The sequence below is a fragment of the Sebastes fasciatus genome, chromosome 7 (genome assembly GCF_043250625.1).
Source record: "Sebastes fasciatus isolate fSebFas1 chromosome 7, fSebFas1.pri, whole genome shotgun sequence".
Lineage (NCBI taxonomy): Eukaryota > Metazoa > Chordata > Actinopteri > Perciformes > Sebastidae > Sebastes > Sebastes fasciatus.
In genome coordinates this window covers 12,029,045-12,054,248 of record NC_133801.1, presented here as the reverse complement: position 1 = coordinate 12,054,248, position 25,204 = coordinate 12,029,045, and the positions used below count along the sequence as shown (strand labels likewise).

At 39.5% G+C, this 25,204-nt stretch overlaps 2 protein-coding genes across 2 annotated transcripts; one reads left to right on the top strand and one right to left on the bottom strand.

Moving 5' to 3' along the window:
• Nucleotides 1-282: 282 nt before the first annotated feature.
• On the top strand, nt 283-7,619 carry LOC141771390 (transmembrane protease serine 2-like). Its single transcript, XM_074641583.1, has 12 exons — nt 283-479; nt 708-855; nt 1,914-2,006; nt 2,088-2,201; nt 2,534-2,663; nt 2,759-2,869; nt 2,963-3,006; nt 3,910-4,072; nt 4,157-4,329; nt 4,826-4,927; nt 6,603-6,745; nt 7,437-7,619. The coding sequence occupies exons 1-12, from the start codon at nt 411-413 to the stop codon at nt 7,617-7,619; spliced, it is 1,473 nt and encodes a 490-aa protein (XP_074497684.1). The 5' UTR covers nt 283-410.
• Nucleotides 7,620-9,123: 1,504 nt separating this feature from the next.
• Nucleotides 9,124-24,991, bottom strand: bace2 (beta-secretase 2). The gene is made up of 9 exons (XM_074641582.1): nt 24,433-24,991; nt 17,783-17,871; nt 17,291-17,507; nt 14,149-14,280; nt 13,442-13,576; nt 13,121-13,222; nt 12,574-12,723; nt 12,316-12,484; nt 9,124-10,869 (listed from the first exon to the last, which is right to left on the bottom strand). The coding sequence occupies exons 1-9, from the start codon at nt 24,718-24,720 to the stop codon at nt 10,628-10,630; spliced, it is 1,524 nt and encodes a 507-aa protein (XP_074497683.1). The 5' UTR covers nt 24,721-24,991; the 3' UTR covers nt 9,124-10,627.
• Nucleotides 24,992-25,204: the final 213 nt, after the last annotated feature.

Sequence of the window (25,204 nt, the reverse complement as noted above, 5' to 3'; positions counted from 1 at the left end):
ATTACAAGTTTATTTACAGATATAACGGCATTCTCTGTCAATCATTGACTCAAGTATTGGAGCTTAATGTGTTTGCCTGTATACAGTTGATGTAGTGTCGTACCTTTCCATTGCGTGCTCAGTGTACTCGTTCACCACACTGACAGCTCAGCAGATAACACTTGTGGGATGTTAAGACGAGGCAACAGTCCTTATTGTGCTTGTTGTGTGCTCAGCAGGGAAACTTTAAACCAGTGAAGTGTGAGGAGGGGCCACTCAGAGACCACCATACAAACTCTTTGTTTCATCACTCAGAGAGCAGAACAGGGCGAGAGTCAGAGGAGATGCTAGAGATCTGAGTTTTATCTTATAGCTTCAATAACTCTGGGAGTGGACGTTGATATTGATCTGATTATTTACATGCAAGTTTGATGATTGAATTTTCCCAGGAAGACATTTGCAAGATATTGTTGGTTGAACAGAAAATGACCACCAATCCGGTAAGTTTTCATTTGTTTGAAGTAGAGTAAGTCCTATTCATACTATAATAATGCCAGTATTGAAGATATAAGTTTATAAATGTGAGTGTATAAAATGTGTATGATTTTCTATTTGAAATGCTGGACAATCTCTCTTGTACGTTTATATTTTTAGCTCAAATTCTTAAATCACCATCATTACAAGCAGTATGAAAAGCTTCTCTCTCATCACTTGTGTTTTACTGACAGTACCTGGACTCAGGTCCTTATTTCATCCATGAAGATGTCGAAAGGAAGCTTCCTCCACCGAGCCGATCAGATGTTGAACCTCAGTTTGTTCATCATCTGGCACCGAAACCCCCACCTGAGATCAGCCACTCTGTTCCCAAACACAAAAGTAGGACGGTCTCCTGTTCAACACTGTTGAAGTGATTTAATATAACTGTTAAAACAGGAACTGTGTGCAGGTTCTGAGTAGGATTATTTTTTTAAAGAAAGGTTTAATTGAAGAGTAGAACTTTGGCACACCTGTAGGTCGACAGGTGTGTAGGAGAAGACCTCAGGTCGACAATATAGAGCAAAAAGGCTCGGTACACAGACCTTCAACAGGTTATTTTAGAAAATAAAAATAACTTGATGAAGAAGGATTAATTGCAAAAGCTAAATATGATGGAGCTCTATGCATTTATATTTCATTGTTTACTGTAGATGTACCAGATGTAAATAAATAACCATTAATTTGGACATTAGTTGAAACAAAAAAATGTATTTACTCTAAACTTTTTTCATGTTAGAGATACAGAATAAATGGGATGAACTCATAACTTATTTTTTATTTCCATATTGAGGAAAGACATTTTCCTATATATCAGTGATTCTCAAGTGGGGTCCATGGCACTAATTTAAATTATGATATAATTCATATTTTAAAAAAAAAAGCTTCATAGTCCAACTAATATTATTTAAAATTTTAAATCTACAGTTTAATAGTTCATAGATTACGTTCTAATCTAACAGATCTATATCTCACGTGAATCTGCAAATATGTTTGATACATATAATATCTTTCTAATACATATTGTTCTTTCACATAACTAAGATTAGTTTTAAAAAAGTGTAAAAAAAAACCAGGCTATGCCAAATTTTGAGGGGGTATATTTGGTATATTCTCTATCTTGTAAGGGGTCTTTGGCTGAAAAAAGATTGAGAACCTCAGCTACATATGATTGAAATAAATACTAATTATTTTAGTGTAAATGTCAGCCTCATGCAACAACAGTACTTTTATAGAGATGCATTCATATACTTGTTTCATATAGAGAATTATTTCTAAGATAAAGAACAAAAAAAAATACAGATGTTTTTATATAATTAGAATGAGATCAACGTGGCTGAAAAGCATTTATTAAAGACATTTAACCAGCTGGGTGTAAATGGGGTGTGTTGTTCTGTCAGGTGTAAAACAGCGGTGTGTGAAGTTCACTGTGGCTGCTGTGATCTCCCTGCTGCTCCTCCTGCTGGTGGCTGGGGTCCTCCTCGGTTATTACTGTGAGTGTCCACTGTAATATAATAACTCATATGCTATTATTACAACCTCTCTGAACTGAATCTTGTCTCTCGTGGCCCCAGTCTCCTCGTCCTGTATGCACGGGATGCGGTGTGGAGATGGGAGCTGTGTGTGGGAGTCCCAGTGGTGTGACGGAGTGACGGACTGTCCTGCAGGCCAGGATGAAGATAACTGCGGTAAACAAGCTCATCCAGGGGTTCAGAGTTCAGGATGAAACACACCTGGACATCCTGCAGTCTGTTCACTCACCTTTATATTCATAAAACACAGTCTACACATCTTTTACAGCTAAAAGGAACATATTAATATCTTTACTTAGATCTCATCAAAGAGCATCATTTTAACACCCTGCTGTTCAGGATTGTCTTGTAATTCCACATCATTTAGATTGGAGGCCATTATTGGTGTTAATGTTAATAGTGTATAGTGTAATAGTTAATATGCAAAGTGTACTAGGTCAGTTATGTGTGTATGTTACCTGAGTGTTTGTGTTTGTGTTTGTGCTCAGTGAGGCTGCATGGCTCCAGTTTCCTGCTCCAGATCTACTCGACTCAGAGTAAAAACTGGAGGACTGTTTGTTCTCAGGGCTGGACCGACCAGCAGGGGAGAGCAGGCTGTCAGCAGGTTGGATACAGCAGGTAAAGATGCTCCCATCTGTTTTCAGTCTCTATAGTCTGACGTGAAGGATCTGTGTGTTTAAATGTATGTTTCTGGTTATGTGTTTGTTTGACAGAGGCACATATTTTAAATCAGGCCAACAACAGACTGACTCTGATGATGGATTCTTAATAGTGAAGTCTGACTTCAACCCTGAGGCGTCCATCCTGCAGCAGCTGGTGCTCAGGTTAGTGAGCTGGTGGAGATGAACCAGTGTAAAGATGATGAATCATTTATTATAATATTTCACCTCAAATGTCTCTTTTTTTGGTTTCTGCAGCGACACCTGTCCCAACAACAGTGCGGTGACGTTGCGTTGTACTGGTATGTTATTACTATTTCTTATTTATAGGTTTATAACATCAGTGTAAGGGGTGGGTGGGTATTAGCATTGGGTCTGCATTTGTGTTGATTATTTGCTGCAGTTGAAGGTGGAAGAGATGTTCGAGCATTTTGTCTCTGTTTTTGGTAGAGCTGCCCCTCTTAGTCGACCAATCAGTCGTTTTGGTCTTAGTCGAATAAGGTTTCTTTGGTGGATAAGTCGTAATTATGCTTTTTTCATGCTGAATAACATATTTCCAAGAAAGTTCTCTGGTAAACACAAGGTTTAAAGAGGTGCTTTTGTGTGATTCTTTGTGGAGAAACTAAGTTTTACAGATGTATGTTCCTGGTTTAATATAATTACTTTCATGTAGGATACCGTCCTCTGTTTCAATTGTTTGTTGTTATCCAAAGAGTTAAAAAAGGCCACATTACTGTCCACTTGCCAACATAACAAGACTATAATTTAGGGTTGTCCTCGACGAAAGAATTCTTAGTTGACTAACACTCAACACATGATTTTGTCTACTACTAATCGATTAGTTGATTTAATCGACAGATCTGTAAAACTGAGTTTCTTCACAAAGAATCACCACTTTAAATCTTGTGTTTATCAGAGATATGCTCATAAGTGTCTAAGAAATAAGTCATTCTGCATGAAAAAAGCATAAAAAACGACTAATCGACTAAAGTAATCTTTGTCAACTAAGACCAAAATGACCGATGAGTCCACTAATCGACTAATAAGGGGCAGCCCTACTGTTCTGTGTTCACTCTCCTCTTTACAGTACATTTATTCACACTTTGACTGTGTATATACACGATTGTGACCTCTTCTGTACCTGCTTATAAAAGCCCTGTAGCAGTGAAATGCGTCCTCTCTAACAGCAGCAGTTTTGTCCTCAGATTGTGGGCGAGGGGTGAACTCCAGCAGGTCCTCTGGAGGTCAGCTGGCCTCTCTGGGATCCTGGCCTTGGCAGGTCAGCCTGCAGGTGGCGGGCTCCCACCGCTGTGGAGGAGCCATCATCTCCCCCTACTGGATAGTCACCGCAGCACACTGTGTAGCCAGGTGAGGCCTCATTACACTGCTTAGATAAGTGTTAGTGGTGTGATCCAGCTTGAATCTACTCTCTGCTGTTTCTCTCTCCTGCAGGGCCTCCAGTCCTGCAGACTGGGCTGTGTATGCCGGGATAGTGGATCCATTAGGGACTCTGTTTAACCCTGCGTACTCTGTGAGCCGCGTTATAGCCCACGAAGGCTTCAACAGTGTCACTCGCAGGAATGACATCGCTCTGATGAGGCTCTCTAAACCTCTGGACATCACAGGTGCTGATACACAGATACACATACACAGGGATGCAAAAACAACAGAGCCACACTCAGCAAAGTTATATTTATATTTTAAAACATTTTCCAGGAGGCTTGTCTGCAGAACTTGGATTTAAGTCTGTTTGTGAGCAAAAAATCATTCTAGTTAGTGTAATAACAACATAATACTTCTAGTTTATCCCTCATATACATTCAGTTGCCAGTTTATTAGGCACAAGTAGCTAAAACTAATGCAATAAATCCTCCCTTCATGAAGGATATAATGTTCAGTTCTTGTTGAAACTGTTTTAGAGAGGTGTTGATTCAACTCTATGATTGTCTTCATGAAGGGAGGATTTACTGCATTAGTTTTAGCTAGGTGTACCTAATAAACTGGCAAAACTGAGTGTATATCCCTTACTCTGTGGATACCAGCTGATAAATGCATACTGGAGGTTGTAAGACTCAACACAATGACTTATAATAACAACAGACATATTCTCTACTCTGGTAGCCTCCAGGAACATCGGCCCGGTCTGCCTCCCAAATGTTGGATTAAACATCAGTGATCCTCAGAACGGCTGGATAACACGATTTGGTCACACAGTAAATGGAGGTGAGACAGTTATGTGATGTGATTCAACAACGAGACGTTTGAAAGATATCAGAAACCAATTTACCAAGATTATATATTTACTTTTGAAGTATTTAAAGATTAAAGCAAGATTGTGTGCTACCACTGGATGGCACCAAAGTCCATTGACCTTAACTCTGTTTTACTTGATAGTGAAGAAGTACTCCGATCTTTTACTTAAAAGGAGACTCCCCCGGTGAATAGGGTAAAAAAAAAATTAACTAGTAGATATCACCATGAAACTTCCCCAGTTGATTACATTAATTTTTTGTATAACAATTCTTCTGAAAATATATGTTTAAATATACAAATGAGGCATTATCTTATCAAATATGTGCTAATTTGCATACATTTACAGAACAGAAAACATTGGATAAAGCCAGGTTCAAAATTCTTGTTTCATTTTGTTGACATATTAGAATCAAAGGTTTTTACAGATATCTCTTTTTATCACTCCATAAATCAGAAAATACAGCCATAAAAAAATCAATTTTCGCCTTGTTTTTAGGAATAAAATATTCTATAAATCAGGCTATGAATGATATATGAGCAAACCCCTCCGTAAAAACCATCAGAATATAGATAGGACTGAAACTGGGAAGTTTGGTGTATGTAAGTGATACTGATACTTTAAAGACATGGATTGTAAAATGTCATACATTTTGGACACACAACGGGTGAATAGCGTAAAATCTCTAACTAATAATCACCATGAAACTTCTCAAGTTGATTACTGACATTAAGACAATTATTTTTTGTATTACAAGTTTCCTGAAATGTTATTTTTAAATAAAATGAGGCATTATCTAACGCTAACTTTTGATGAATTTAGGTTAAATCTACAGACTAATAGACAAAGTAGTAAAATAAACACCTAAATGTGTATTTTAGATGTTTTCTAATCACTAGTCTGAAAGAAGACATGTTATGGAAGCAAAATAGCTCAAAATCTCAAAATTGACCTGTGCATGAAAAACAAGGTTTTTGCATGAGGTGTCTTGCTAGTAGAAGTAAAAGTCACAATACTACAGTGTAGAAATACTCTTTTACAAGTAATGCATCCAAATATACTTAAAGTACCAAAAGTAAATGTAGCCTACTCATTAAGCAGAATGGTCCGTTTGAGAATAATGTACATTATATTATGTAAGGAACAATGTGCATCACCCTGAAGGGGTTTATTTCACAACAATGACCTGCTAACTGTACATTATCTCACTTATTACACAGCTACTTACTTAAGAAATCAATAATTTGACACAAAAATGGTCCGCCACAGTCCGACATCAGAACTGCACCCATAGCAACGGTCTGTTATACATAGCAACGGTCTGCTATAAAGAAATAACAGACCGTGTAACGCTGTGATATTGACCAATCAGAATCGATTATTCAACAAAGCTGTGTAATAATGGATTATAGTTATTGATGCATCAATGTGTACAATACTTCACTTTAATGTTGCAGCTTGTAAAGATCAGGATCATTTTAATGACTTTATATAATGCTATGTAGCTTGTGATCAATAAAGTCTTATCTTGAACCATATATTTTAGCGGAGGGGTACTCGGTTGGTTGCAATCTGCAACGACGCCGCTAGATGTCGCCAAATCCTACACACTGTACCTTTTAAATGAATGTCTTGTTATTTTGACAGACTCTGGCTCTCCACACCTGATGGAGGCTCAGGTCTCCCTCATAGATGCTGCAGACTGCAACAGCTCCATCGCTCACAACGGCAGGATAACACAGGACATGTTGTGTGCCAGAGAGACGGAGGCAGCAGCCCACATGTGCCATGTAAGACAAACCACACAGTCATTTAAATGCTAAAACCAAACTAATAAAATGATTTTTTTTTTATTAATGATGACATGATACTCATATTAAAAGATGCAACAAAGGGCAGTTTGTGTTATTTTATAGTGACGCAGTGTGACTGCCCCAGGTTATGCGTTTAAGCTGTAAATACATTCTTTAAATCCAGACGTATCTGAGCCTAGAACAATGCACTCAAAGAAATGTTCACACGAGCTGCAACAAACTCTCTTTATTATGAGATCTTTTCTGGTACAATTAATTTTTTCTCGCTCTAATTGAGCGGTTCCTGCTCTTTAGAGAAGTCGAAGCATTTTCATGCTCTTATACAACTCGCTTTGAGGCCAAGTCAAACAAGACCTGCATTATGTTCTGTACATGCGAACAGCTTTAGATAAACAGTTCCACTTTGTGGATTATAACAAACCGCTCATACAGTCCAGTCAACAATGTATCTATAGTTAGAGCAGCGGAGCGGCAGCTGACCATGATTTCATGTTTTATTTATGGAGCTTAGAAAAGCCTTGAAGGACCTTACATGCTTATTAAACTCAATGAAGAGCATTTATAGTGTTTGAGAGACATTGAGGTCATTGTAAAGCTCTTCATCTTGAATGTGGGAATCTTGATAAGTGTTTTATGTATGTTCAATAAAAATATCACTCTTTCTCAGACTGACAGCGGCGGCCCGCTGGTGTCCCTGAAGGACGGAGTATGGTGGCTCGTAGGGGACACTATTTGGGGGGAACACTGCACTGAACAGAACAAACCAGGTGTTTACGGCAACGTCACCTATTTTCTGGACTGGATCTACCATCAGATGAGGGTAAAAACCAAAGAAACATTTGACTTGTAAAGGCGACATCAGATTCCAATTAATGCCGAGGATTTCCACGTACTGTATGTACAGATCATTTGATTTAATCTGCTTGGAGGACCGGATGCAATAAGAAGGTTTATCTGTCTGGTGCTCAAAGTAATACTGCTTGACTCAGCCTGGATGTACAGTGATAATACCTACACAGCGGAGTCTTAAAGGTCCAGTGTGTAGGATATAGGGGGATCTATTAGCAGAAGTGGAATATAATATTCATTATTATGTTTTCATAAGTGTATAATCACCTGAAACTAAGATTTGTTTTGTTTTCATTAGCTTAGAATGACCACTTCATATCTACATAAGGAACCAGCCCGTTCTCATTCCCAGGGTGTCAAATACGCTTCGTCACGTCCGTCAGCATTAGATACTGATGCTTAAGGCATCCTTTAAGCTGGGGACACGCCAACCCGATATCAGAGAACTGGTGGCGACGAAGTCCGCCTGTTGCGTCGCCTCACGCCGCCTTTGTTTTAGCAGACAAGTTGCAACCGAAAACACTGCAAAGACTACAGCCGACTGCCAACTACCACGTGCCTGTGTGAGAAATAAAATAACTCTCCACACAGCAGTTGGCGGCAGTCTGTATACGTCGTTCAAAAAGGGAAACTGGAAGACAGAGGACAGCGGATATACAAGCCGTTGTTAGGATACATACATGAAACAAAGTGGTGGTGAGAAGAGCCTTCTGTGTTTTTCCTCTTGACTTTACTTGTTTGCTTGCTTTCCTCACTTCTGTTTCTCTTCTCATGCACTGATTCGTTTAAGCTGAACAGCCAATCAGAGTGATTTCTCTCACCGACGGGCGCCGCTGCCGATTCAACATGCTGAATCGGCCGAAAAACCTCCGACACGGGCAGATTAGAGCCAACGGTGCGGGACACGCCGAAAAAACTAGGCTGACGGACGCTCACCAACGGCACCAAACTGTACGACGGCCGACACGCTTGTGAAGGGGGGAAGGATTAAACCTAATTATGGCTGTAAAAACACACAATTATCACATGAAACAAAAACTAATTTTTTTTGTTTGTTTGTTTACAGAAGCATCAAGATGACTGACAGGACCAAAGATGAACCATCTGAGATGTTTGTGTTTACAATTTATTTTTGTTGACGTGTGCATACATTTTTATATCAGGGCCTCAACAATATCTGTATCAGTTACATAACTTATTTCCTACACGATATTACTGTATTGTCTTCATAATTTAAATCACTGTTGATGCTTAAATTCACATAAGAAGCTCCAATGAACAATGTTTTTATTTTTGTATATTTGTGAAATATTCTTTATTTTAGTCTGTATGAATATGATTGAAATATTTCATTTAATTTAGTGATATTTGAGATAGTAGATGGAGATACCGTGTCCCAACACAAGATGTCACTCACAAACCACATCAAGCTTATTCCCACTGACTGTTCACTGAGTAACCTTTTCACAAAAACACACCTTTATTCATTTAAAATGATTTACATCTTTGATTTGGTCACAAGTTCTTTTATTTACAGCACAAGCACAATTTTGGCACGGAAAAAAAATACACTTATAAATAAGTGAACATTCAAAGATTCAAGTGTAGCTTCAATTTGACAACTTTAAGAACCAACAGGCACATTTTTCAGATTGATTGCGTGGCACAGTGTCAAGTTTCATGTTGACTTTTACGTATGAAGAGACTGTAACATGACACGTTTTATTGCTTAACTGTAGTCCAACGAAGCGAACGGAGCGTGTGTTTCCAATGTTTCAAAAATCCTTTGGCTTCTACTTTAGTGTTTGTATAAAATGAGCAGTATAAATATATGTACCCTTGAACATCTAGTGTCTAAAAAGCAAAGATTTGGAATTAATAAGACAATCACACACCAAGAGATTTAAATATAAACAGAATTAGTAAACTTACATTAATACAACAAATTGCATAACAGATCGAGAAATATTGATCTTTAGCTTTATATTACACTTTTTGATTGACTTTAGAAACAAAGTGCAATTCAGCAGTTTAAGGCTCAAACTGCTGATACTGTATATCAGTTTGTATAAGCAGTAAGGCACTACAGGCACTGTAAACGTGTTATATTCTTCCGATTAACAGTGATTGTTTGAGCAGCTTTTCCCCTTAACTTCAACACACACAGACTAGAGGTTAACGTCAAAATATAAGAAGGCGCGAGAAACATTCCTTCATTGATCACAGAATGAAAAAAAATCAAAAATAAAGGCACATTTTAGGTCGTATGCCTTTAGAAATTAATAATACAATTTGCCTGGAAATAAAATCAGTAACTTAAATTGTTCAAGAATGCAGCAATGGTTGGATTGTAAGGAAGAAATTCCACCCTTAGCTATTATCATACTGCTGGTGTGATGTTTAAGTGTGCGTCGGGGGTTTATTTTATGTTAAAGTGTTTCATATTTTTGTTCACCTTTTCGTTTGTGTTAGTGGTGTCCTACATTTCCCAGAATACCTTTTGACAGCCCTAAAGAGAATAAGCCTGAACCTGAAGTGAGTGCCCTCTCAAACTACACTCGAACTAGTCGGTGTAGTTGCGGGGAGAGCAACATTGATAGCATAAGAGTCCTTCCAGTTGAGAAAAAGTACGAAAAACTGCTTTGTAGCTACATGACATTATGGACTTTTAAAGCTACAGTCAGTGGAGAAATTGCATCTGTTCTTCTTCTTCTTCTTCTATGCTGGATGTCTTCTGTGTCACATATGATGGTATGACCAATCATCAGTGAGAATAAGAGTCAACAGCTGTTTTTAGGGTGGATTTTCTCGTCAAGAGGCAGTTGATCTGTCCATGTCGACCTCCGTGGGCCAATCTGATGAGTGCAGTCTAGAGTCGGTCACACGTTCAGAGGCGAGTGTCACTGTTCGGTTCAGGCCGAGCCTCACCCCCGACTCCACCACTGTGGACGAGCTCTGCTCAATGCCCCCCTGCCCGTTCACCCTGTCCGCCTGTCCGTTTCCTCTCAGTCACTTGATGCGGTGGCGGACCAGAGAGGACTCGTCGGTTATCTCCCCGGTACGGTTTCTATGTCGGCAGGGCAGCGCAAGCAGGAGCAACAGGATGATGAGGACCACCGCGCAGACCGCCATCAGGGCGTAGGAGATGATCCACAGGAGAGGCTCCTTCATTGTTCCGCTGGAGCAGTTGGCTGCCACGTCTGCTGCTGAGAAGGGCCCTGCGATCTCTGAGAGAGCCACTCCACCGCTCACTGCAGAGATGCAAAACAGAGAGTTGCAGACCTCAATTCTGAATCGTTCTCTGTCTAGATTTCACCAGCCAGCTCAGAAATTAGAGCTGGCAACCCTACTGTCACAAGCCTGTATCCTTAACCTTCGGCCTACAGTCTTCTTGCTTAATAAGGAACAAAGGTGATCTTTGTACTTTAAGAGGAGAGTGGGAGGCCTTGCCCAAGCTCATGTTAACACAGAACTACAGGAGAGTGCCGCAGTTTAAAGGTTTAACCAGGATGAAGAGGATATTCTCTGGGTTTTGGTCAGTGAACCTGCAAGTTGTGTTAAATTATACATTGTTCTTTACAGTTTGCTTTTCCATAAGTTATCAGGTAATCAATGCACTTTACGGACCTCTGGACGGTGATCTTTCTTTCTTTGTTAAAAGTTAAATGTCTGAAGCGATATCATCAGCAACATTTGCTGATTCTATCACCAGCTGAAACCATACAGAAGAGATTCAACCTTTCATAGAAGCTTTAAAAGGTACAGTGTGTAGGATTTGGTGGCATCTAGTTTTGTGGTTGCAGATTGCAACCAACTGAGTACCCCTCCGCTCACTCCTCACTGTCCAAGACTGCAATCACGTGAGCCGCCGAGTGCAAAACCGTGGTAACGCCGTTCAGCTTGCTCAGAGGCCATCCTTACCATAATAACACTACTTTAGGAGCAACGGAAGTCAAATGACGGCTGGCGGTACCACGGTTTTGCACTCTGCGGCTCACGTTACCGCAGTTTCACAAGCGTGTAGAGAGCTCTCTCTAGAGGCAGTGTTTGGTTTGTCTGTTCTGTGCTACTGTAGAAACATGGTGGAGCAACAACAATTCGTAGTTTCAGGTGATTATACACTAATGAAAACTTAGTTATGAATATTAAATTCCATTTCTGCTAAAAGATTCCCTGAAATGTTACACACTGTTCCTTTAAAATGTGCTGGTCTAAACAACTGTGAGGGATCCAGCTTTCCTCTGCGGGTTTTATTTTTTACCTTGTAAATAAGTACAGTATGCGTGTATTTATTGCTGCCTCGTTCTTACTGTATGTTAGTTCTTGCTTACACTGACATTTGATTTTGAGTAAATAATATGATGTCAAGTGGTGATTATAGTGCATATGTTGATGACTGAGTATGAATAGAGCCCTGTTTGTGCAAACTTCAGTCTTTTCTTCTGTGAGTTGAGCACTTCATACATATTGAGATTGGCAACACAGATTTTAAACCACATAACATTTTTATCATAAGGCGGATACAAATATTAATATGGGTATAACCCTGTAGATCTTCATGCACAAATGCCCTCTTGTTTCCATCCTAACTTATGTTTTAAGATACACAGTAAACAGATGACTTACAATGTTTGAAAACGATATACGTTTTATATACTGTTCTGTCTTAACAGTAACAGTCTTGTGTGTACCCTCACCTGCACAGCTGCTGGGCGCGAAGCCCAGTCTCTGCTGGGCGCGGTCGAACACAACGTAGAAGCCTTCCATAATGGTAGCGCCGATCACCAGGCCATTAGCTGACGAAGACAACCCGAAGCGGAAGCAGTCCAACGTGCCGTCCACGTCTGTGATTGGCTGGATGTAGAGCTGCGACACGACAGAGAAGAATGAGGACCGATGATCATTTGTGTCTCTTAGGTTAACTTGTTTTTGTGTTTATGTTTATATCCAGGTACCTGAGGCAGGATGGTGATGCGAAAGGACTGGCTGGTGTTGGTGGCCCTTAGGTAGAGGGACAGCTTGGGGAAAAACCTCCAGGGGGTCTCTCCCTTCATCCAGCATGCAAGCTTGCTGCCTTCCCAGAAGCCTGAAGAAAAGTCCTGGATCTGAACCAAAGAGAAACAAAAGAGAAATAGACAAAGGGAGACAGAAACAGAAGGTCAGTACAGCACCAAAACAGGTCTTGCTGTTCTCTTTCATTTCCCCACTTGGGATTTATCTACAAGGATGTGGGTACGTTAATTGAAAATGTTGCTTCCGGGTTCAAATTAACCTTGAGTACTGTTTGTGTGCACTTACAAAAAAGGTGAAAAAATGTGTGAAGTGGAATGAGGAAACAAACAAAAGCATGGGCGCACACACATATTTATATAGCAGAAAAACTCCTGATCCTTCCTTTCAAAGCTACTACGTCCTTGAGCAGTGAGTGCGTGCTATCCTTTCCTGCATCGCTTTGCTCTGACAGCATGTTTCATCACCGTCTGTGGAGAGACGGCGGCTTACCAGAGAGCTGCGTGTGATGGCTTCTACCACCGCATTGAAGACGTTGACAGGAAGACGCAGCAGTGTCGTCCCACTGTCAACTATAGCTTTATCCATGTTATACTGAAAGAAAGGGAGAAGGAGTGAAGTTCAGTAGTGTTCATGGAGGACCTTGAGCAAACTAAAGAATGTAAAACGAGGAAGCTCTTGGTTACACTCCCCTGCAGTGCTGCGACTGAAATTCAAGTTGAATTTCCGTGTTGTAACCTTGATACAATCGACTCATCAAGAATGAATGTTAACTCCTTCAAAAGTAGAGATATAGTTTAGCTTGAAATGTACCTCTCTGCAGTCCAGCTCCAGATTCTGGTCGCCAACCTCCAGCTTCAAAACCTCCACTTGGTAGTACCACTCCTCTACTATGGGGGTGTACCACACTGACCCCCGATACAGAGTTGGTTCAGCCCCTCCCATGATCTGAGGAAGGAACAAAAAGACTTCTTCAATCCTCTATGGGTCCACTGTGACCACAACAACACCACAGCGAATATCCAACAAGAGTAGCAAAGGTTTATATCATCCCTCCACAAGCACCCTGCCATCTCATCCACCTGTCTGTGCCAGTGGGTCACATGATGGAGATGCAGTGGAGCGAGGCACCGAGGCCGTCTGTGTAACAGTGACAGACCTGCTCTCAGCAGGATGCTATCTTAGCTTAATTAGCTCCACTCTAACCAGACTGGGCCTCCAGTGGAGAAACCACATTGACAAGGAAGATACCGGCTCTTATGTTTCTAAAATGCACCCAGCTGCTATGTCTGATCCACTAGTGAAGGATTTTATTTTTGTCTGTGAAGCGGAGTGCTCAACCACATCCCCGTCCTCTATGAGTGAAGCGCATAATTGATATGTTAAATAACTCTAGACACAAACTGCAGAAGTGATAAAAAAAGGGTCCAAATACTGTTTAGGTCAAAGATCTTTGCCTTTGAACAAACTTTACAATCCATCCTTTTGTGATTAGTTCATTTGTTCACATGACTACTCACAAGACTGCCTCCTGCGGGGTCCTCTGAGCTGCTGGCTGACAGTCCAGCGCCACACATCTGGAGGGAGAAGATGTCAGGGATTCGCAGCTGTTGCACCAAAGAGTTGAAGAAGGGCTCCACGGACGAGTCGGGCTAATTGAGAGACAGGAGATGTGCGATCGTTAACATGTGTTTGTGCATTTTAAGTTTTAGATTTGTGATGTTATCCAGATTGATTTAGAGGCCATCAGTTTTCTCTTTGCCAAAGTAGAGACAACCAGTAACGTGAATTATAACTTCAGAAAACAAAACATCTAAAGAATGAAAATGTTAAAAAATGTGTTGCATGAATTCTGTTATTAAACAACTGAACTGGAAAAACAAATTTTGTGAGGCATCCTAATACGATTACATGGGATAACAAAGTCCATTTACAAGGCTTGGGGAGGGTAAGAAGGAAAAATACACTGGTTGCTACTGTAATTGATACTTAAATAAAAGGATATGACCATAACCCTTTTCATCGTAAGTTATATTATAGACAATATAATTTTCCTGATTAGGTATCCATACATGTTAAACACTTAAATCAGTATCTGTGTGCCTGTGGAGTGGGACAAAGTAACCCTTAAAACCAGGGATGGACCGATCCGACTATTTCAGTCCCGACACCACTGTGTGGAAGTGACTGGGATCATTAATTTATGTGTAAGGCGACATCTAATTTTTTGGCGTGATGCTTCTGGAGATGCTTGATTAAGTTTGTTGTATAATATTTTCCCCTTGAAACATTTGCCTTGCAGATATTGCAAGTAGCCAGAGAACTTGTTGGCATAGCAAGTCCCCAAACATCTGACAAATTAGTTGTTAGCACCCTCAGTTATGTGGTCTACCAGCGTGCTGCAGACGCATGATGTAGTACGTGCATAATAAGACGTAAACATAGAATTGAATTGAATTAGATTGGCTCCATTGTCACCGATACCGATCCAGCTATTTGAGTCAGTATCGTCAGTAAGTTAACTGAAACAGAAATATTTTAATGATGTTTTAAAACAGATAAAAAGGTTGTGATTGAAACAATATTCTGGCCACTGTGAACAAGTGCATGCGTATGAATGGGTGTGGACTGGCGTAAGTACGACACAGTGGTTTGCCCCTTGACTAAAGGATGTTCTCTCTCCTGTCTTCCTCAGATTTCATGTCAGTGCTGCGTTTTCATGTCACGCATGACAAACAGCCCTCAGGCAGGTTGAACCTGAACACTCAGGAGACACCAGCAGCACAAAGTGGTCAGTGTGAGCGTATCTGCCCCTCAATCACTGGCATTTGATCTCAAAGGTTGCTGCAGTCGGCACAGAATGAAAGAATGCATTGTGCCGGTTGACGCTGATGTCATTCTCGTCCCATCAACACTATATTATCACGTTAAAGAAAGCCGACACGGGGCGAAGCACCTTGGTTCTGTGTCTTTATCACACTTCACACATACTGTATATAGGATGTTCTTGTAAATGAATCATCACTATATTGACATGTAGGATTCCAGTGAATAATTTCCAGTGAGAAACATGCTGTCTTCACTTAGAGACTATTTTTACAGAGGAGCACAGAGGACTGATAGAAAGCTTCGTCACATGGTGCCACAACAATCACCTGAAGCTTAATATCAGCAAAACCAAAGAGCTTGTGGTGGACCACCAGAGGAACAGGAGGCTTCCTGTCCTGGTTGTCATCCAGGGAGCAGAAGTGAAGAGGGTGGACTCATACAAGTACCTTTGGGTCCAAATCAATAACAAAAATGCCTAGTAACTAGCTACCATCATTGTGCAATCACTCAAAGGGATAATTTATTGACCTTTGACAGTTTTCTTTGTTGTGCCTGTCTGATGTATAAATTAATTCATGGTCTTAAACAATGTGTGTCAATCTACAGGGACAATGCCAGGGAGAGGTGGCTGCTCGGCTAAATTTAGAAAATCAGCATTTTCAGTCAGAGCAGCAGATAAATTGAACTCACCTCCCACCCGTATCAGAGAATGCACAAGCTTCAGTATTGTTAAACCAACACCTAAAACATGGCTTAAGACAAACCAATCATGTGATCACTGATCTAAACCTTTGTATGTAACCAACATGGAGACTGTGTAATGTATATATTGTGTGACGTTGTTTTATATGTGATGTACTGTTACATTTTGCAAACTGTTTTGCTTTTAATTGTTTGTATTTCACTGTAGTTTTTTTTTTTTACAAGTAAGTAAGTTAGCTGTATAGCTAACTCTGACTCAATGGTAGTGTTGTGCATGGCCCCTGTTAGAGGACAACTTCGGTATTTTTCAACCTGGACCCTATTTTCCCATGTTTTTATGTGTAAGTGACTAATGGGGACAGTAGTTTTTGAAACTGGTCCAGTATTGAGGGAGAGCGCTGCAGCCACCAGCCGCTAAACAGGCTGTAATGTAACCATTTGGGGCAACCTGGCACCTTCAGTTTACGTCTCAGATTGTTATTATAAGTGTCTGACAACATTATGGACAGGATCCTACAGAGAAATTAAACGCTTTTCTTACCTTTCGCTTGATCCGGTCTGTCTCTCGGAGAAGCCTCACTCCACATTGTCGAAATCAGCTAAATATTCAGCCATGACATTGAAAATCTTTTAGATAACAATAAGCTACACTTTCTGTACTCCAACACAACGAACTCTGACAACATCGGTGTCCCGTGGCACTCCTCTGTCCACTCTCACTCACGTTTCCACCGTTGTCTTCCGGCAACAAGTCACGACACAATGACAAACCGAAAGCAAAAGGTAAGAGGAATGTTTTATTTCTCTGTAGGGTCCTCTCCATAATGTTGTCAGACACTTATAATAACAATCTAAGCCTGTTAGTGGTAAAACAAGCACTTTTAGTGAACATAAACTGACGGTGCCAGGTTGCCACAAATGATTACATTATAGCTTGTTGGCTGGCGGCTGCAGCATTCTCCCTCGATACTGGACCAGTTTCAAAAAGGGTTTTCCTCATTAGTCTCATAGACACAAAAACATGGGAAAATACGGTCAAGGTTGAAAAATACACAAGTTATCCTTTAAATAAACTAATAAACTACACTAAGATTTAAGGTAAGATTCAATCTTTAAGAGCATCTCTCTCACCCGTGCCAGCATGGGATAGGCCAGTCCCAGGATGCCCTGCCAGTTGACCCCAGGAAGGAAGAAGCCGTCAGATGACAGGATGGCAGCTATGTTGATGGTGACGGACCCATTTAGGCCTTTGGGGATGGAGACACTGTCAGTGCTCAGTTCGCCTTCCCAGTTGCCCTGGGTGTACCTGACAGCCACAGTCCGGCCAGCTGTCTGGTAGGTGCTGGAGCTAAACACAGGGGAAGAAGCCAAGTAGTGTGAATAGTTACAAAGGCCTGGCCTTAATGGATTTGTTTGGCAGATTATGACTACGTATGATGTGGTAAAAGGTTTGTTTGACATGGTAAATACAGCCTGAGCAGATAACCCCTATATTACCATTTTATTCCCAATATTTCCTGTTAATTCACACAAAATTTCAGTAAATTACGATGGAAAGTTTCCACCTTGAATATCCCCGGAAGTTTGCAACACTAGAGTACACAAAGAGTCGAAGCCACTCACAGCGCAGTGTTGAAGTAGTGAGTAATGAATGGGTGTGGAGCCGCGGCCACGGCAAAGTTACTGCTGCCCGTATCCACCAGGATGTTCACCTGAAAAACACAAGTACACAAGGCTGTTTACTTTAACAGCCGTTACAGTTATCTGCTTCAGGCCAACCCCACCCAAACATACAGAGCTCTTGAGTCACAAGGTAAAAGTAAAAGCTGTAAAACAGACTTTAAGCTTTTAAAATGCCACTAAGACACTAAAGTGTCTGTTTGTACAAAATTAGTAATTAGGCTAGAGGAGGAAAAAGCAGAAGAGGAGCAGAGGACGTGGAGGGAGAACAAGAATAATAAAATAAAGTAAATAAAAAAACACAAAAATAAGGAAATTAAACTAGAAATAGTGAGAAAATGGAAAATGAAAGCAACAGACAATGTGTTTTGGTTTGACGCGGAAGAAACAAATCAACGTTTTGGTCAGTGTTTTGTTGCAGGCTGATTATTCCTTAATGCGGAGCTTTGATCGTCAAGTGAAGAGTGCACTTTACAGCTGTATTTTGATATCATATGTAAACATCATTTTGGGACTGGGCATAAGCAGGAATTTCATATTAACTTGGATCAGGTACAAAAAAAACCCTGACTGGGGTATCCTTCATTTCTAGAGATTCCAGTGTCACACAAACTGCAAAAAGTACTGCGCACCTCCGATATAATTGCTCTCTAATGTGTGATCTATGAGACAAACATGACCGCCTCTAGCTACTGACATGACTGTTCGACCCATCCAGCCATCCTAGTATGTGTCATGTGCACAGTGGGGACCAGCTAACAGCGGTTGAGATAATGTTGTCTCGGGCATCAAGTCAATGAGCAGGAACTAATTAGCTTGCAGACTTCTGTCACCTCCACTACTGAGCAGTGGCCACATTAACACTCACTAGCAAGCATTCCTCACCATGACGGGGTCATAAAGCTAATGCCCCGTAGCCACCTGATGACTCAACAACAAAGAGGTCTATACAGCGGCTCTTCAGTGATGTCACATGACACGGCCCGACACAGATATAACAAAAAAAATGTCCCTTTGTTTTAGAAAGACCAGAACAGCAGGAAGTAGTTTATTAAAAACAGTGATGTGTTTGACAGACAAGGAACAGGAATTCCAACAATTACATGGAGAAATCCACTTCCTCAAGCCTATCTAAACCATGTCTAACTAGTATGGAGTCATAGGAGTGCCATGAAAAAGAATAAATCTGTAAAAGAAAATTTGGAAATACAAAGAAAAATAAAAAAAAATACACGGGGAAATATAAAGACAAATAACAAAATATAAAAGAATTATAAACATTTTCATTTATTTTCACATTTATTTCTGTATGTATTTATATATATATATTATTTTTGAAAGAATATATATTATATATAATATATATTCTTTTTAAAATAATATATATATTTAAATATTATATATAATATTTTGCATATAATATAATCTTTTTTCCGTCTTTTTTAAATATTTATTTTTATATAATGTAATTTATTTATTTTTATCTCGTTACTTTTCCTTATTCTTTTCCGTATTACTTTTGCTATTCCTTGAAGGGCGAAGCTTTCAATCAACTGGCTTTGGGTGGGCTAAGTAGTCATTTCCTGCACACGTATCCTCCATTAAAAAAACAAAAAACAGACTCATTTTATCGCAAAAAATAAATAATTATATATTTCTAAAAGTATATAAATAAATATATACAGAAATATATAAACAAATAAATGTGAAAATAAATAAATTCTAATAATTATTCTTTATATTCAATTATTTGTCTTTATATTCCCACAATTTTTTTCTTTTCTTTTACAGATTTATTCTTATTTTTGACACTCCTATGACTCCATAAACTAGAGCCTGTTCATTATACTACCCTATTTCCTCAGAAACCAAAAGTATCATAACTAACTCCTTTTAGCCAACATCCCACGGTCATGCTGAGGTGTTTATGAAGTCATTATGAAACAATTGAAAAAAACAAACTGTAATTATCAACAATGTGTTATCAACTGGTTCAGTCGGGCGCAGGAAGCCCCAGTTGGCCCGTCCGTGGGAGTCAGGCTTATCAGTTCCTCCTCATTGAACAGGCCCTGGTCCCATCACTGTGACTGTGCCATCTAAAACCCCACTGCTGCCTTGCAGATGGCATCAGTCCACTCACGCAAGGCCTGAACCGGCCAAACAGGCCAGATTGGAAAATACTGAAACCTCGTGGTGCGGGAGGGGGGAGCAGGGGCATTTCCTTATCCCCACACTGCATATCTTTTCCAGTCACACTATCCTCCCTTAGCTCGGCTGCTGAGCCTCAGGCAAGGCTCTGCCCCCGCTGCTGCGGCAGCCTGCAGTTGAGCGTTCACTGTCTAATTGGCGGTGGCTCCGTGGCGGCAACGTGCATCTGCTACCTGTTTGTACCAATTAGCAGATGTGAGGCTCTCCAGCCGACACCTCAGCCTGGCTGTGCCACATGCTAACAGATGCGGCAATTAGTGGCTCATTTGAATAGTGCCTCATTTAACACCGCGGCCCTGTAATCACATCATCATTTAGTTGGAATAATATTGAGAGTATAACTCAATAGTATTGAGTTACAGGACATTTTGGCACCGCACAACCAATCTCAACCAAAGTGGATTGAGCTCTGCTGAATAACTGATGTAAAGGTTTCACTATAACTAGTATTGCAGAGGGCACATGAGTATAAAGGCTGAAATATCAGAGGAGAAATATTAAGAGGTGGAACCGTTTCATACATCTATAGTATTAACGAACTAGAAATTCTGTAAATTATGTTTTAACTAGGGCTGTTAATCGATTTAAATATTTAATTGCGATTAATCGTATGATAGTCCATAGTTAATCACGATTAATTGCAAATTAATTGCGCATTTTTTATCTCTTCAAAATGTATCTTCAAAGGGAGATTTGTCAAGTATTTAATCCTCTTATCAACATTGGAGTGGGCCAATATGATTGCTTTTTGCAAATGTATGTACATATTCATTATTGGAAATGAATTAACAACATAAAACAATGACACATATTGTCCAGAAACCCTCACAGGTACTGCATTTAGCATAAAACATATGCTCAAATCATAACATGGCAAACTGCAGCCCAACAGGCAACAACAGCTGTCAGTGTGTCAGTGTGCTGACTTGACTATGACTTGCCCCAAACTGCATGTGATTATCATAAAGTGGGCATGTCTTTAAAGGGGAGATTCGTGGGTACCCATAAAACCCATTTACATAACTTGAGGTCAGAGGTCAAGAGACCCCTTTGAAAATGGCCATGACAGTTTTTCCTCGCCAAAATTTAGCGTAAGTGTGGAGCGTTACTTAGTCACCGTCACAACAAGCTAGTATGACATGGTTGGTACCAATGTCATGGCTTGGGTTTTCTAGTTTCATATGATACCAGTATCTCACAAGTAATCACAAGTTGCGTTAAAGAAATTCAATTCAATTTTACTTCCTCATGAGGTTTCTCAGGCTGTGCAGAGGGCAAGTCACCTGACACACGTCCCAAATAGACCTTTGTCACTGCTTTTATTTTGACATGTCATTGCAGGAAACACACAAGTGTAACTGACATGATTTCATGATCCTGGTGTTGTGTTTACTGGGACACCTAATAGAACAGAGCCATTGTTAGTGTTGCACCTGTGCTTTTCCTGCTATGATAAGTAGACATCTCTGCTGTGACAAAGGTCTATTATAAGCCAACAGGTGAGGCACCCTTAACACTGCTCCTTAAGAAGGTAATCAAACGATGCCTTTCATATAAATAAACGCCAATATACTGTATATAATCACTAAAATGTTATTCCTAGTAGCTTTGTATAGACACTAATTGTTTAAATTGAAAGTACCTACAGTATAGTACAAATTCAGCACAATGCAGATAAATAATAAAATACGCTAATAATGCTACGTTGAGATTTATGGTACAATTGTCGTTCAAGGAGAGGAAGTGACACACTGAATATACTTTTGTCATGATCAAGAAATTAAATAAATGAATGTATTTACTCCCATATGGAATAAATGAATTATTTGAGTTGCTTCTTGCAGGATAAAATAGGTGATTTGTTTGATAAGTAAACAGTTTGAATGATTGTATCTACTGGGGACTAATCATGAAAGAGTCAGATGATGTTAGTCAGTCATTTATCTGTTGATTATTGATTAGGAACCACACATGTGCCTGGTTATAGGGCATGCACCACTAGGCAACATTAGGTTTGGGGAATTCCCTCCTTTGAGCAACAATTTAAACTGTGGTGTTTGATTAGAACAGCGCATATTTTCCAAAGTACAACTACAGCCTGGTTGTAAAGTTGTGTGGGAACTTACAAGAGCTGCGTTATACTCTCAGAGGTTGACACAGGGCAGTGACATGGCAGGTAGCACTGATAAGCCTCCGTGAGCCTGAGAAACTGAGCTGTGCCACCCAAGAGTCTTAAAACCTCTGATCTGTTTAACTCGAGAAACCCAGGAACAACAGGTCAAGTCACTAATGAGATAATTCACCTTTAGTTTAAACACACCTTCTTACAACACAAATGGCAAAGCGTGGCCTTAAACCATCATGTATTTTTAATAGTGACGGGAGAATCCCTCTGCCAACTCTTCCGGGAAGATTTAGTCCCCCCTTAATCATTAATATGATCTTGTTAGGCACTTTAAATAACGAGCAGTATAAAATGACAGTAAAATTACACAGGCATATTTCCGTGCAACCAAAAGAAAATAAGCAAGCAAATATGCCTGAGCTTGTTTTGTACAACTGTTGGAGCTGCTCTTTGCTCCCTTTGGAGCCTCATAATCCCCGTCAGCTGCTTGATAAGAAACAGTGGTCTTCACAGGCAGCATCATGTGAGTGCATGTGAGCGGGGCTTTAGTCTACCTTCAGACCCCAAAGGCTGTAAAAAAGACTTGAGCCAGCCAAATGCACCCCACAGCCATAATACTATCCTAGTGCCAAGATGGTACCAGCCACGAAATAACCTGGAAATGAAACAGCTGATTTTGTTTCATAAGGACAGTGATTACTAAATATCTTCCCATGGCTTGTTTTTCTTTGTTAGATATGTGAAATACATGAAATGTCATGTCTCTCTTTCTTTGAAATTCTGACTAAACATTTCATTGTATAATTGAATTATGAATATTGTTGGTCTGTCTGTATGTGTATATATGTATATATGTCTATATAAATGCAATAAACCTCCTGAACTCTGACGTCTCCTCTGTCTGAGTTGAACACGTGTAATGTAAATGTGCAATAACATGTTGGTCACTTTTGCAATGTAAATACTGTAAATCTACTGTTACGGATATGTGCAATAACATATGCTGATCACTCTGTGCAATAATTATATGATGCTGTGCAATAATTATATAATTATCTGACGTACATTTTGTGCAATAATCTGGCAAAACTGTAATCTGGCAAAACTGTCATCTCATCAATATACATATTGTATTATCTTTTATATATTTATATTGCACTATCTCTTTTTTATTATTATTATTATTATTATTATTATTATTATTTATTTTTAGCACCTATGGGATTGTCACAATCTAATTTCATTGTACTACACAATGACAATAAAGGGCTTTAATCTTGAATCTATATGTAAAATTCAATGTGTAAAGTGCATTTAAATAGATCAATATAGTATAGTTAGGTATAGCCACAGCCCTGAGGTGAAACAACCACACTTAAGCTCCTTCAGTGGGTCACATGGTGGACAGACTGGCCCCTGTTCACACACACCAGACCTGACACACAAGTGACTGAATATATAACACATGACCTTCCAATGATCCAATGACTAAAAAAGGAAAGTTAGTATAATATAAATATAGTAACATGGGTTAACACGCATGCATATATACATATGCTTGGAGGTGACCTGACTTGAAGGAGGATGCATGTGTGCCCATGTAAATGATATTACTATATATTTATTTTCTATTAACTTATTTGTTGATTTAATTTATTATTACTCTCGTATTTTTATATTATTATTGTTTTGTTTTTTTGTAACTCTATTCTTTCTTTTTATCAATATTATTATTTATTTTCTTGATTTTTTATTTCATTTTTGAATGTTGAAGTTGTTCTCTAGTGTACTTAATGAGTTTGTCTATAAGCTCATCTACTTAAAAAAATGGTTAATAAACTATTGTAATTACGAACTGTAAATTGCATATATGAAAACAACCTTGAAAAAAGGGGGGGAAAAGTATAAAAAAAAAAGGAAAGTACAAAAATATTTTTTCCAATTTCATTCTGCTCCAGATAATGATCTTATACTGCACTAGAGCTTTTACTCTTGTGTGTTATATTCTATTTTAGCTTCTATCCTAGCTTTTATTTTTAGTTTATTTCTAATCTTTAATGTTTTTATAACTGTTTTAATTATGTCTTAATGTTTTGAATGTTTATGTAAAAGCACTTTGAATTGCCCTGTTGCTGAAATGTGCTCTACAAATAAAGCTGCCTTGCCTTGTCTTGCATTGACTCAACAACCTTTAACTTAAATACTAAACTGTACACATGCTACAGGTATGAAACAACAGATGTTGTGATGAAGGCATTACCTTTTGACCAGGAGTCCCAATAGACATCTCTATATAGTAGCCTCGCCCAGAGTCTCCCTGCAGGTTGTTCACCATGTCCAGAAAGTTGACGGTGCCGGTGGGATCAGAGGCCAGAGAGAGGCCGTTTCCATCCGCTGTTAACACCACTGTCTGGGTCACATCCACAGCAGAGGACACGTTGTACCTCCCGGTGTATATCTTCAGTGGTATAGAGATGTAACACTTAGACACAACGAAGTATAAGCTGAAAACAAAAGCCCATAGCGACGCAGAAGTGGTGTGAGCCATGATGATGGTAGTGTTGATCTGTCTGGTGATAAGTAGGGAAAGTCTTGCTCAAAGTTTGCTCCTTAAGTTGTCAGTTTAGCCATCATGCGAACCGCCTGTAACCGCGAAACGCTGCCGTCACCGTCAAAACGAAACTAATTAAGACATGGTATAAATAGTTTGACTGATAACAACTGTTTGACTGCAGTCAGAAGATAAACTTCTCCGGGATGTTTCGATTCCTGCAACTTCTCCAACTATGTGCAGCTACACAACATAGAGAACACGACTTCCGCTTACCTTCAAAATAAAGGCAACGTTAACGGTTTTAGAGTGCTCCAGTTATGACGTTTTTTTGTAGGCCAATCTGGAGGTTAGTAAAAAAAAATCGGAGATTTCGAGATAATAGGTAATATTATGAGAAAAAAAGTTGTACTATTATGAGAATAAAGTCGTAACTTTGCGATAAAAAGTCGTAATATTATGAGAATAAAGTCATAACTTT

Excerpts from the sequence above, each read along its gene's own strand:
- LOC141771390 (XM_074641583.1), top strand. The coding sequence starts at position 411 with ATGATTGAATTTTCCCAGGAAGACATTTGCAAGATATTGTTGGTTGAA. Across the intron at positions 2,664-2,758 it reads CAGCAGGTTGGATACAGCAG|AGGCACATATTTTAAATCAG; the intron begins GTAAAGATGCTC and ends TTTGTTTGACAG. Across the intron at positions 4,928-6,602 it reads TGGTCACACAGTAAATGGAG|ACTCTGGCTCTCCACACCTG; the intron begins GTGAGACAGTTA and ends TTATTTTGACAG.
- bace2 (XM_074641582.1), bottom strand. The coding sequence starts at position 24,720 with ATGGCTCACACCACTTCTGCGTCGCTATGGGCTTTTGTTTTCAGCTTA. Across the intron at positions 17,508-17,782 it reads CACTACTTCAACACTGCGCT|CTCCAGCACCTACCAGACAG; the intron begins GTGAGTGGCTTC and ends CCCTGTGTTTAG. Across the intron at positions 14,281-17,290 it reads CCTATCCCATGCTGGCACGG|CCCGACTCGTCCGTGGAGCC; the intron begins GTGAGAGAGATG and ends TCTCTCAATTAG.